Here is a 12,226-nt window from a genome sequence, read left to right on the forward strand (position 1 = left end):
TGGCACTGAAAGGGGTGCAGAGGAGGTTCACTCGGTTGATTCTGGAATTGAGAGGTTTGGCTTATGAGGAGAGATTGCACAAACTGAGCCTATACTCATTGGAATTTAGAAAAGGGGGGATCTTATAGAAACATGTAAAATTGTAAAGGGAATAGATAAGATAGAAGCAGGGAGGTTGTTTCCCTGGTGGGTGGAACTAGAACTAGGGGGCATATTCTCAACGTTATGGAGAGCAGATTTAGGACTGAGTTAAGGAGGAACTTCTTCACCCAGAGGGTTGTGAATCTGTGGAATTCCCCGCCCAGTGAAGCAGTTGAGGCTGCCTCATTGAATGTGTTTAAGGCAAAGATAGATGGAATTTAGAACAGTAAAGGAATTAAGGGTTATGGTGAGCGGGCGGGTAAGTGGAGCTGAGCGCATGAAAAGATCAGTCGTGGTCTTATTGAATGGTGGAGCAGGTTTGACGGGCTGAATGGCCACCTCCTGCATCTATTTCTTAAGTTCTTATGAAGTAGTCTGCAAGTGTATGGGGAAAACGCAGGAGATTGGCACTCGGCAATAGGACCAGAACAGGCACCTTGGGAAGGATGGTCTCCTTCAGCTCCACAACTGTTCTGTACTTTGCCAAAGACAAAAGCCCACAGGATTCACTGTGGCAGCTGGGGAGTGCAACCTGCCCTAAATCCAATCAAAAAATCTCTCTTTTAATATTATTAGACATCAGCTCCTGACATTCGGTTTACTGTATTGATTGACAGGGTGAAGCGCGAACAGCATGTACGTTTAAAAAAAGCAATCATTCACAGTTCATTTCGGCAAACATTCCATTTTTAATGTTGCATAAGATAAACTAATTTTAAAAATACAGCGTTTGCTGAAACTTGATGGTTAGGTGACGGTTGCTGATTTCAACATGCCATTATAAAAACGTTTCACATCTGCCTTTAATGCTGAAGAGAACATGGGTCTCTCAATGACTTGCATTAATGAACCAAAGTGAAGCTTGGGGTTAATGTACCGGATTCTGCACTGCCAATCTTCAAGGAATTTCCAAGAATTACAGATTAATCCTGAGATGATGCTATGTGCATGCACACAGTAGGAAGGGAGGTAGGTACATCGTGGTGAGGTCAGTGGAGTAATAATTCAGAGCCACAGGATAATTTCTGGGAACAGGGTTTCAAATCCCACTATGATAGAGGGTGAAATGTGAATTCTATAAATTCTGATGTTGAAACTAATTTAATGGTAACTAAGTGTGGATTGTTATAAAATCTAAATATCCAATGCCCTTTAGGGATGGAAATCTGACATCCTTAACACGTCTGGCCTGCATGTGACTCCAGACCCACATGAATGAAGTCACCTTTTAACTGTCCTTTGAAATGGCCGAAAGATCCAATCAGTTCAGGAGCAAAAAGAGATGGACAGCAAATGCAATGTCCACACCCAGCAAGATTAAATGAGACAACATTGTAGGGACCTTAGAATAAAATTAAATATCTTGATCATTTTTTAAATGTGTTTGTTCATTCATTATAAAAAATATTTTGGATTATGAGGCGAGGGGACATTTTAAGTGTTTAGCACAGTTAAATGTAGGAGGTCAGATTTTGAAATCTGCAAGAATCTTTCCAATCAGAATATACAACCGGGTCCAGGTATGGTTAAACCAGAGAAGGAGCATTAAACTTCACCTCTTGAACCATAACTTAGCCTTTGAAAGACTCTTTAACTTGGATCGGGTGAATATCAGAGTTTGTTTCTTCATAACAAAATGATTAAAACTAAAGGGTATCGTTTAAGAACAACCTTTTGTACCTGGACATGAGATTTCTCTTTTCCTTAGAGGCTCACTAGGATGAGGAATTCTCTCCCCTCGATGGTAGCGGCTTTGAGAACTTTAAATTTATTCAGGATTGGGTTAGGGAAGTTTTTGATTGGTGAAGGCATCGAACATCATGTGGGAGGAGACAACAAAGTCAAGTTGTGATCAGTCACAATTTTATTGAATGGCCAATTGGCCTAATCTTGCTCCAAAGTCCTGTCTAATTTCTGATTCCTCACTGAAGTGACTATTCTTGTGTCGCAAATTCCAAAAAACTGATAGTATAGATGAGCCTAATCATTACCATTATTTGTACAGCACTTTTGATGTAATGAAACATTGCAAGGCAGTGTGAAGTTCATGGTTAGTGTGGGTTCTTAGAAATTGAGAATAAACTAGAGACAGACGGAAATGTAATGTTGTACAACCAAATGACACAGACCATTTCTGAACCAACTGGTCCATGCCTTCTGGCTATCACTGCTTACGGTTCCATCTACTCGTGTTGTTCTGTATGTCAGCTACACGTGAACACCACGTACAGATTGCTGTTTCAAAATGGTACAACGTTTCACAGGAATATTATAAAACAAAACATGACAGTGAGCCACATAAGCAGATATTAGACCAGGTGGTTAAAAGCTTTGTCAAAGAGGTAGGTTTCAAGGTGTCAAGGATTTGAGGAACTCGGGTATCTCAGAAGGTTGCAGGTTGGCAGAAGATAGGCCATGAAAGGAGTTGGAAAGAAGGATGAGAACTTTGAAATTAAGACCTTGCTTGACAGGAATCTAAACTAATCAGCAAGTACAGGGGTAACAGGTGAATGGAATGTGTTAAGTTGAGACAGAGACAGCAGAGGTTTAGAAGACCTCAGCGTTACAGACTGTAAATGTTGTGAGGGTAGCAAGGGGTGCATTGGAATAGATGAGCCTGGAGTTAAAAAAGGCATGATGAGGGTTTCAGCAGCAGATGAGTGAAGATAGGAATGAAGTCAGGTAGAGCAATCCTCACTTAATATATGCACTGTATAGACATCAGGAGTTGACAGCTTCCTTCTTAGGCACATGGCTATTGACAAGTTGCTATAAAACCTCTACAAATCCATGAACTCAGCAGTAAGCAGATCTGAGATCTTCCAGCTCTGTAAGGTTTGGGTTTTATAATCAGCAGGCACTTCTCAGTTGAGAGGACCAGCAAACAGTTCGGGTGAGTGGTGAGTGACTATTGGAGAATGTCCGTACACTTCGAGGCTAAATAGCCTAACAATACTCACTATCTTTGCTGATATATAAAGAATGGACACATGGGTGCGCTACTTACCTTTGTTATGTGCTACGTTTTGTGATGAAGACCAAGGATTTAGAGAAACGTAAGAATGTATGAAATAGAAGCAGAAATATAGAGCATGTTGTCTTTTAGGCTTGCTCGACCATTGAATATGAGCATGGTTGACCTTTGACTTCAACACCACTTTCTTCCCTGCTCCCCAAATCTCTTCATCCTTTGAGTATCCAAAATCTGTCTACTCAGCCTGAATGAGACAGTGTCAACAACCCTCTGGGGTAGAGAGCTCCAAAGATTCACAATCCTTTGGGTGAAGAGATTTCTCCTCATCGGAGTCCTAAATGACCAGCTTAGCATCCTGAGACTGTGCACCATGTTCTAGATTGGCGGCATGGTGGCTTCATGATTAGCAATGCTGCCTCACAACACCAGGGACCTGGGTTTGACTTCATCCTGAGGTGACTGTCTGTGTGGAGTTTGCAAATTCTCCCCGTGTCTGTGTGGGTTTCTGCCCAGTGCCCCAGTTTCCTTCCATAGCCCAAAGAAGTGGAGGTTAGGTGGATTGGCCATGCTAAGTTGTCCATAGTGTCCAATGATGTGTAAGTTAGGTAGATTAGTCATGGAAAATGCGGTGTTACAGGGAGAAGATGGGTCTGGATCAGATGTTCTTCAGAGGGTCAGTGTAAACTGGATGGGCTGAATGGCTTGCTTCCACATATAGGGATTCTATGTCCCAGGCAGGGGGAAATAGCCTCTCAGTCACCGCCCCCCCCCCTCAGAATCATCTGTATTTCAATGAGTTGACCTCTCTTTTTGTAAGCTGAGAATGTAGTACCAATTCACCCTGTCTCACATCATAGAACAATCTTCTCAAATTAGGGACCAATATAGTGAATGTTCATTCCACCAACTCCTTCCATAAAAACAGCCCAAAATTGTACACAGCATTCCAGGAGAAAGTGAGGACTGCAGATGCTGGAGATCAGAGTCGAGAGAGTGGTGCTGGAAAAGGACTGCAAGTCCTGGGAGCAGGAGTGTCGACATTTCGAGCATAAGCTCTTCATCAGGAATGAGGCTTGTGGGCCAAGGGGGCTGAGAGATAAATGGGAGGAGTGTGGGGCTGGGGGAAGGTAGCTGGGAATGCGATAGGTAGATGAAGGTGGGGATGAAGGTGATAGGTCGGAGAGGAGGGTGGAGCAGATAGGTGGGAGGGATGATAGACAGGTAGAACCATTCCAGAGGGCTGTGCTGAGTTGGAAGTTGGGGCTGGGATAAGGTGGGGATAGGGGAAATGAGAAAACTGGTGAATTCCAGGCACAATTTCACCAATGCTGTGCATGATAACAAGATTTGATTCTGCATGTACACAATATTCTGAGCAAGAAATACCAAAAGGAACTCGGCCTTTCAAACTGCCCGTAGTAGCAGTATGCCAACTTTCTGTGCATCTTGTTTGAGTACACACACCATCAACATTTACAACATTCACATATTTTGTAAAAATATTCTAGTTTTTCTGTTCTTATGACCAAATGAATATTGTCACACTCCCTCATTTTATACTCACTGCATGTCACTTTGTTGTCCAATCACCTAACCTCAAAAAAACTCACCACTATAGATTGCCGTGAGGAGTACAGAAAGTACAGTTAGTAAGTTTGCAGATGACACCAAAATTGGAGGTGCAGTGGACAGTGAAGAGGGTTACCTCAGATTACAACAGGATCTTGACCAAATGGGCCAATGGGCTGAGAAGTGGCAGATGGAGTTTAATTCAGATAAATGTGAGGTGCTGCATTTTGGGAAAGCAAATCTTAGCAGGACTTATACACTTAATGGTAAGGTCTTAAGGAGTGTTGCTGAACAAAGAGACCTTGGAGTGCAGGTTCATAGCTCCTTGAAAGTGGAGTCGTAGTTGATAGGATAGTGAAGAAGGTGTTTGGTATGCTTTCCTTTATTGGTCAGAGTACTGAGTACAGGAGTTGGGAGGTCATCATGCAGCTGTACAGGACATTGGTTAGGTCACTGTTGGAATATTGCGTGCAATTCTGGTCTCCTTCCTATTGGAAAGATGTTTGAAACTTGAAAGGGTTCAGAAAAGATTTACAAAGATGTTGCCAGGGTTGGAGGATTTGAGCTAAACAGAGAGGCTGAACAGGCTGGGGCTGTTTTCCCTGGAGCGTTGGGGGCTGAGGGGTGACCTTATAGAGGGTTACAAAATTATGAGGGGCACAGATAGGGTAAATAGGCAAAGTCTTTTCCCTGGGGATGTGGAGTCCAGAACTAGAGGGCATAGGTTTAGGGTGAGAGGGGAAAGATATAAAAGAGACCTATGGGGCAACTTTTTCACGCAGAGGGTGGTACGTGTATGGAATGAGCTACCAGAGGATGTGGTGGAGGCTGGTACAATTGCAACATTTAAGAGGTATTTGGATGGGCATATGAATAGGAAGGGTTTGGAGGGATATGGGCCAGGTGCTGGCAGGTGGGACTAGATTGGGTTAGGATATCTGGTCGGCATGGACGGGTTGGACCGAAGGGTCTGTTTCCATGCTGTACATCTCTATGACTATGACTCTAAGATAAAAAAAATCAGATTTTAAAAAAGAGAACATGAAAAAGTGTTAGCAAGCAAGAAAAAGGAACACCCAAAAATGTTTTGTCAATATATAAAGAGCAGAAGGGACCTATCAGAGATGAAGAAGGGAACTTGTGTGAAGATGCAGAGGATATGGGAAGAATTTTAAGTAACTTTTTAAATCTCTGCATTTACGAAGGAAAGGGAAGTTGTGGATACAGTAATCCAACAGGTGCAGTGTGAAATACTGCAGAAAATAATCATAACGCGCTCATTGGTTAGCACTACTGCCTCACAGTGCCAGGGACCCGGGTTCGATTCCAGCGTCAGGCAACTGTCTATATGGAGTTTGCACATTCTCCCCGTGTCTGTGTGGGTTCCTCTGGGTGCTCTGGTTTCCCCCCACAATCCAAAGATGTACAAGTTAGGTGGACTGGCCATGCTGTATTGCCCATAGTGTTCAGGGATAACTAATTTGGTGAGTTAGTCATGGGAAATGCAGAGCTACAGGGATCAGAGAGGAAATAGCAGATGCTCTGAGGATTGTTTTCCAATCTTCACTAGACACAGGTGAGGGGATGGAGAACTGGAGGAGTGCAAATGTGGTACAAAGGACATGCTAAACAATTATAGGTCTTTAAGGTATGGTTTTGTTAAGGTAGGTCACGTCTTACAAATTAGATTGAATTCTATGAGCGAGTGATGAGGGGGATCGATGAGAGTCATGCAGTGGATGTTGTCTACATGGATTTTAGTAAGGCATATGACAAAGTCCCACGTGGCAAACTGGTTAAAAAAAAAGCCCATGGGATATGGGGTAATTTGTGAATCCAAAGTTGGCTTAGTAACAGGAAACAAAGGGGAATGATCGATGATTGTCCTTGCAAATGGAAAGCTGTTTCAAGTGGTGTTCCACAGGGCTCGGTGTTGGTACCTTTGTTCTTTGCTTTATGAACAAAATTTGAACTTGAATGTATGGGGCACAACTGGGAAATTTGTAGACAATCAAAAAATTGGCCGTGTAACAGATTGTGTAGAGGATAGCTATAAGCTCCAAAATGATATAGCTGAGTTGGTCGAGTGGGCAGGAAAGTGGCAGATGGAGTCCAACTCTGATAAGTGTGAGGCAATGCATTTAGGGAGATCAAACTGTAAAAGAGAATACATAAAAAAAAGGAATATACTGAGGGGGGTAGATGAAGTGAGACATCTTGGCAAGTAAGTGCATTGGGAAAGGTAGCAGTACAGGTAGATACAGTTGTAAAGAAAGCATATGGAATGTTCTCCTTCATTGGCAGACATACAGAGTACAAAAATAAAGATATAATGATGAAACTATGTAAGACTCTGGTGAGGCCCCAACTGGAGTATTGTTTGCAGTCTGGTCACATCACAGGAAGGACATAATTGCTTTGGCTAGAGTGCAGAGAAAATTTACTAGAATGTTGTTAGGGCTGGAGAATTGTAGCTCCGAGAGGAGATTGGAGAGGTTGGGGCTGTTCCCCTTGGAACAGAGAAGGTTGAGGCATGACATGGTTGAGGTTTACAAAATTGTAAGGGGTAGAGATACAGGAGACAGGAGGAACCTGTTTTCTTTAGCAGAGAGTACAAAAACCACAGATCATTGATTCAAGCTAAGCGGCAGAAGGATTTGAGGGGATATGAGGAATACCTTCTTTAAACAGAGGGTGGTGTGTGTCTGGAATTCACTGCTTGGATTGGTGGTGGAGGAAGACATCCTAAACTCCTTTATAATGTCCCTGGATCTGCACCATAAGTGCCGTAAGCTGCAGGGCTCTGGGCCATGTGTAGGCGGATGGGAGTAGAAAGGGCATATGGGTGTTTTCTGGTCAGCATGGACCACACAGTCCCTTCCATGCTGTATCATTTCTAAGGTTCTTTGATTCTAATGTGTTTGTGTCTGTTTGCAACTTCTTCCTAACTTCCTTGCAGCTTATTTTCCCACATCTGTTTACGTTCTCAGCACATTCAGATATAATACTCTACCTCTTTCTTTAGGTCATTAATACAGATGCTAAAAAGCCGAGACCCCAGCACTGACCCCTATACCACCTCACTAGTTACAGCATACTAACTTCAAAATGCTCCATTCATTTCAACTCTCTGCATCCTGTCTATTAAGCATCTATTAAGCAATGTTCTGCCCATGCTAACATATTACCATCAACTCCAGAAGCTTTTATCTTGCCTGTTAATATTTTGATCTGGCTTTTCATTAAATACCATGCGGAAATCCAAATATACTAATTTCTCATCACTACCTTGCTAGTTACAACCTCAGAAATTTCTAACAGATTTGTCAAACATGGTTTTCTTCTTGTAAAGGTATGTTAACTTTGATCATACTGTGACATTCCAAATACATTGCTAAGACTTTCTTAACAATAGGTTCCAGATTTTCCCAATAACTGATGTCACGTCAACTGTAGTTTATTTTCTTTCTCTCCTCCTTTCTTGAACATCAATGTTTAATTTGCCTAACTCCCAATTCACTGGGGTCATTCTAAAATCTAGGGAATTTCAGAAGAACATAACCAGCAGTTTCACTGATTGTACAGTTATCTCTTATAGAACCTCACAATACAGTCCATGATCTTTCAGAGGGTTTGTCAACTTTTGGTTCTTTACATTTTTCCAATGTTTTCCTGCTACTGTCAGTGACCAGAAGTTTCTCACTCTGTTGGCCCATTGGTTTATTTCTGTTATGAGTCTTGTGACTGTGGAGGCAGTCACTGTCTATCCAATTTCCTCACACCCCATGATCATTTCTCCTGTCTCGAAGGGACTAACTTGCACTTTAGCTGCTTTGCTCCTTTTCACATACTTGTCAAAATGCTTGCAATCTATATTTGTAACCTTGCAGGATTTACACACAGATTCCATTTTTGTCACCTTTTATGAACATTTTGGTGGCGCATCATTTGTTTTTACAAAATTCTCAGTCCTTAAACTTGCTGCCATTCTTTGCAATATTTGAAGTCTTTTTTAATCCAATATTATTGTTATCCTCCACAGTAAGCAATGGATGGATATTTCTTGTTTTTGTTTTAAAGTAGACTGTATTTTTGATGAACATGTTGAATTGTTTCTTTAATATTTTCCCTCTGCCTATTTGCCACCATACCTGATACTTTTTATTAATCTCAGTCATTCTTTCCTCACACTTTTGTAATTAAGTTCTGTCTATGTTCAAGTATTTTGCTTGCAGCTGAAGTATGTTACGTTTTAACTTAACTCCAAATTCAAATTTATTATAATCACTTTTTCCAGGAAATCTTTTAACATCAGATTTCATATGTTGCAGGTCAATAACAAAGGTTAAGAAGGAATCCCAAGGAGTTATTTGGAGTTTGAAATAAGGGTAAGTAGGAGGAAATACCTGCTTTCAAGAGATTGTGATCAATTAGGATACAAACACCATGTTATCCAAGAGCTAGCAGGCACTGGGGCCTTGGCCAAAGTGATGGAGAAATTCTAGTTCAGGCTAAAGGAATTGAGGAAGAATATGTCCTGAAGGACAAATGGGTTAAACATCTGGGTGCTTAAAATCTGGGTGCTTAAAATTATCTATGAAGCAGTGATAGTCATTTTGGAGGAATTGGTGGAGAACGTCTAATAAACAGAAATGATCATATCAGTTCCATTTTCAAGATGTACTAAAACATGCCTGGGAAATTGCAACTCCATTATACATTTTATATAGAAATCACCTTGTACTAGGCTTCAGTATGAGATAGTCAAATGTGAGGTAAAACCAAACAGAGTGCCAAGTGCAGTTCAACAAATTCAGGATAAAGCACCAAGGAGGTGGATTCAAAAGTCCAGGTAACTCCTGTATTGCCAAGAAAACTGCTGAGAGCTCTGTGGTTGTTAGCAGATACGATCTTTTTCTATTTTCCACCATAACCAATATTGCTGTGAATGTTCTACGTTTGCTATCCTTCACCAAGCATCACCCCCCCCCCCACAACACCCCCCCCCCCCCCCCCAGTTAAGATTCAATCCTGAAAGTCACACTTTTCCTGCATCTCCAAACTATAATGTTCCTGACTGGTGTTCCCATCATCATCATTTCTGTTATAGTCTGCAACCAACTGAGACCAACCTTTGTGTTGCCATCCTTTTGAATTTATTGGTTGATGTCCTCCACTGACTATAGGACCCATTCCTCTTTACAATACTGTTTGTACTAATCGGGAAATTAGGATAAATTGTGAACACAGTTGTATTCCTTTGTTGTTGTCTGATCACTCATTAGTTTTAATATGTGTGAACAGATATATCTGACGTATGCAGATCTGAGCTTGTACTACTTATGTACAGACACTAACAGACTATATGTATGCTAATAGGGATAAAATGAAAATATAATGGCTTTCAAATACTTCATGGCTGCTTAACCTTTGAAGGGATGTACAAGGCTTTCAAAAGAGCTTTTCCAATTTATGTCAAAACTGTCTCTGATGAAAAAAATCTATTCACTGTTGATCTCATGGTTTGCATTTCAGATGCACTTGTTTTTAAAGTTCTGAAACATCAGTGTACATGTTTTGTTGCATCAAAAAGGAAAGTTGTCTTCAATTATCAAACATCACCCTGTCTCTTCCCCAATACATTAACACTGATGGATCAACATGGCAGATGGAGTAATTTTATTTTCTTGTCTGGAATCAGGTGTAATTCATCAATCCTAACTTTTGTCAATTTGCCTTGCCCATTATCCCATTTGTCATTGAATAATGCCACCCTCTCACAGTCCATTCCTTTTTTTCAGTCTCTGCACTTCTATTCATCTCTGTCAGCTCTGGGTTCAGCTAAAAGATCAATCCATCAGAATCATTCATTGTATGAATGTTGGAAACTGTTCAGACAGCTTCATCTTGTGTAAACAAATATGATGGCAGTGAAAACAAAAACTCTTCAAAGAAACAGTAGATTAATACAAGGTCAACCAAATCAGGTTTCCCCTCTCCTCTACATGTATAGACACATTTCTTCCTGAGATCTAAGTGCGTGATCTTTTCTTGGAGCTCAGCCCAGCATTCATAATAAAGACACAATCCAGCTGTATCACACAAGTGGGTTGAACATATTGCAATAGAAGGATTAAACTCATAAAACACTGTTTTCCTTCTACTGTGGTTTCTTATGGAGGTTTGTATGTAACACAGTTTGACTTGGAGCCACCATGTCGTTAGACCCCTGCACCTCTGCTCCTGTATCTGTTGAGGTTTGAATTTTAAGGGTGGCAGTGTGTTATAGATCACTCAGTGAGTTGAGTTGTGATGGAAACATGCAGCTTTTTTAATGCATGGTGTAGTTTGAGAAGTGCTTATGCCCGAAACGTCGAATTTCCTGATCCTTGGATGCTGCCTGACCTGCTGTGCTTTAACCAGCAACACATTTTCAACTGTGATCTCCAGCATCTGCAGCCCTCATTTTTTACTCGTAGTTTGAGAAGTGTTAGAGACTGCAGAGACTCCAACGTTCCTCTTCCCACACACTGACCAGGAATCTCTTCTGGCTTTGCCAACAGTGATTGGAGGTGTTGGATGCATCTTACATTGAACAGAGAACAATACTTCAGGAATCCTCCGGTTAAAGGTTAACCTGTGAGGCTGTGTGATGAGTACACCTTTCTGGGCTATCGCATCCCGATGTACAGCTTAAACCATGTGCTTCCAGCTCAGTGACAGGGACACTACCCATTGTTTCCATGAGACTTCCCTTGAATTCTGGGCACATGCCGTGATTAGTTTATTGTGAGGGAGGAGCACATGGAGGAGTTCAAACTTCCTAAGATGCATCTCACAGTTAGCGAGGGGTGCCTTCGATCCCTCTAACCTTGCAGACATATCACCAACTGTCCCCATCCCGAACATGTTCAGCATTTGTACCTGAGAGTGAAACAAAAAGAGCTCACCTGGAGAATTTTGCAGCGCTCCGAGTCACAAGTATTGTCTTCGCAGGGTTGGAACATTCCCAGGGTGACACAATTCAGTAAGATGACCAACATGCTCATCCGTTCGAACCATGTAATGGAGCAAGGAGTTAAGGAAACATCAAGACACAGATACAGCAACAGATTATCACAAAGACCCAGTAAGGAAACCATACATTCAAAGCTCTGAAGGTTTAGAGAAATGCTTCCCTGAACAAACAACGCAGAAATCTGGGATGATTAGGTCACTGTCCAGATTAACACAACCAGCCTTGACTGGAGTTTGTTGGACTGGCTGTGAAACGGAACCAATCCTGTCAGTTTTCCACCTGGCAAGCTAGTCCAAGTATTTCCTTCATTGATGTGGGTTTCAGTCAAGCGCTCTCATGCACTCAGAGAGAATATGTACTTACAAGGGTTTAGATGTTCCATTACAGTGAATTGATGCTTCAAAACAGGAACTAAGCTTGTATTAAAACACTTTAACACTGTGAGGGGAGAGTCTCTCAGTGAACAGTTTGCTCCTTCAGCCCTCTCCCCTCATTTTCTGCAGATGCTGGCTCTCAATAAATCA

At 41.6% G+C, this 12,226-nt stretch overlaps 1 protein-coding gene across 3 annotated transcripts in view; it reads right to left on the minus strand.

Moving 5' to 3' along the window:
* The window catches only part of cacna1g (calcium channel, voltage-dependent, T type, alpha 1G subunit), a 308,065-nt gene extending 296,293 nt beyond the window's left edge, over positions 1 to 11,772 (minus strand). For 2 of the 3 annotated variants that reach the window (XM_060844314.1, XM_060844316.1), the window contains exon 1: positions 11,635 to 11,730. In XM_060844314.1, the coding sequence (XP_060700297.1) occupies positions 11,635 to 11,727 (93 nt within the window). In that variant the 5' untranslated portion in view covers positions 11,728 to 11,730. Of the gene's footprint in view, positions 1 to 11,634 lie in introns of all 3 variants that reach the window. The other variant, XM_060844315.1, reaches the window with a different exon arrangement.
* Positions 11,773 to 12,226: the final 454 nt, after the last annotated feature.

Source organism: Hemiscyllium ocellatum, chromosome 25 (genome assembly GCF_020745735.1).
Source record: "Hemiscyllium ocellatum isolate sHemOce1 chromosome 25, sHemOce1.pat.X.cur, whole genome shotgun sequence".
Lineage (NCBI taxonomy): Eukaryota > Metazoa > Chordata > Chondrichthyes > Orectolobiformes > Hemiscylliidae > Hemiscyllium > Hemiscyllium ocellatum.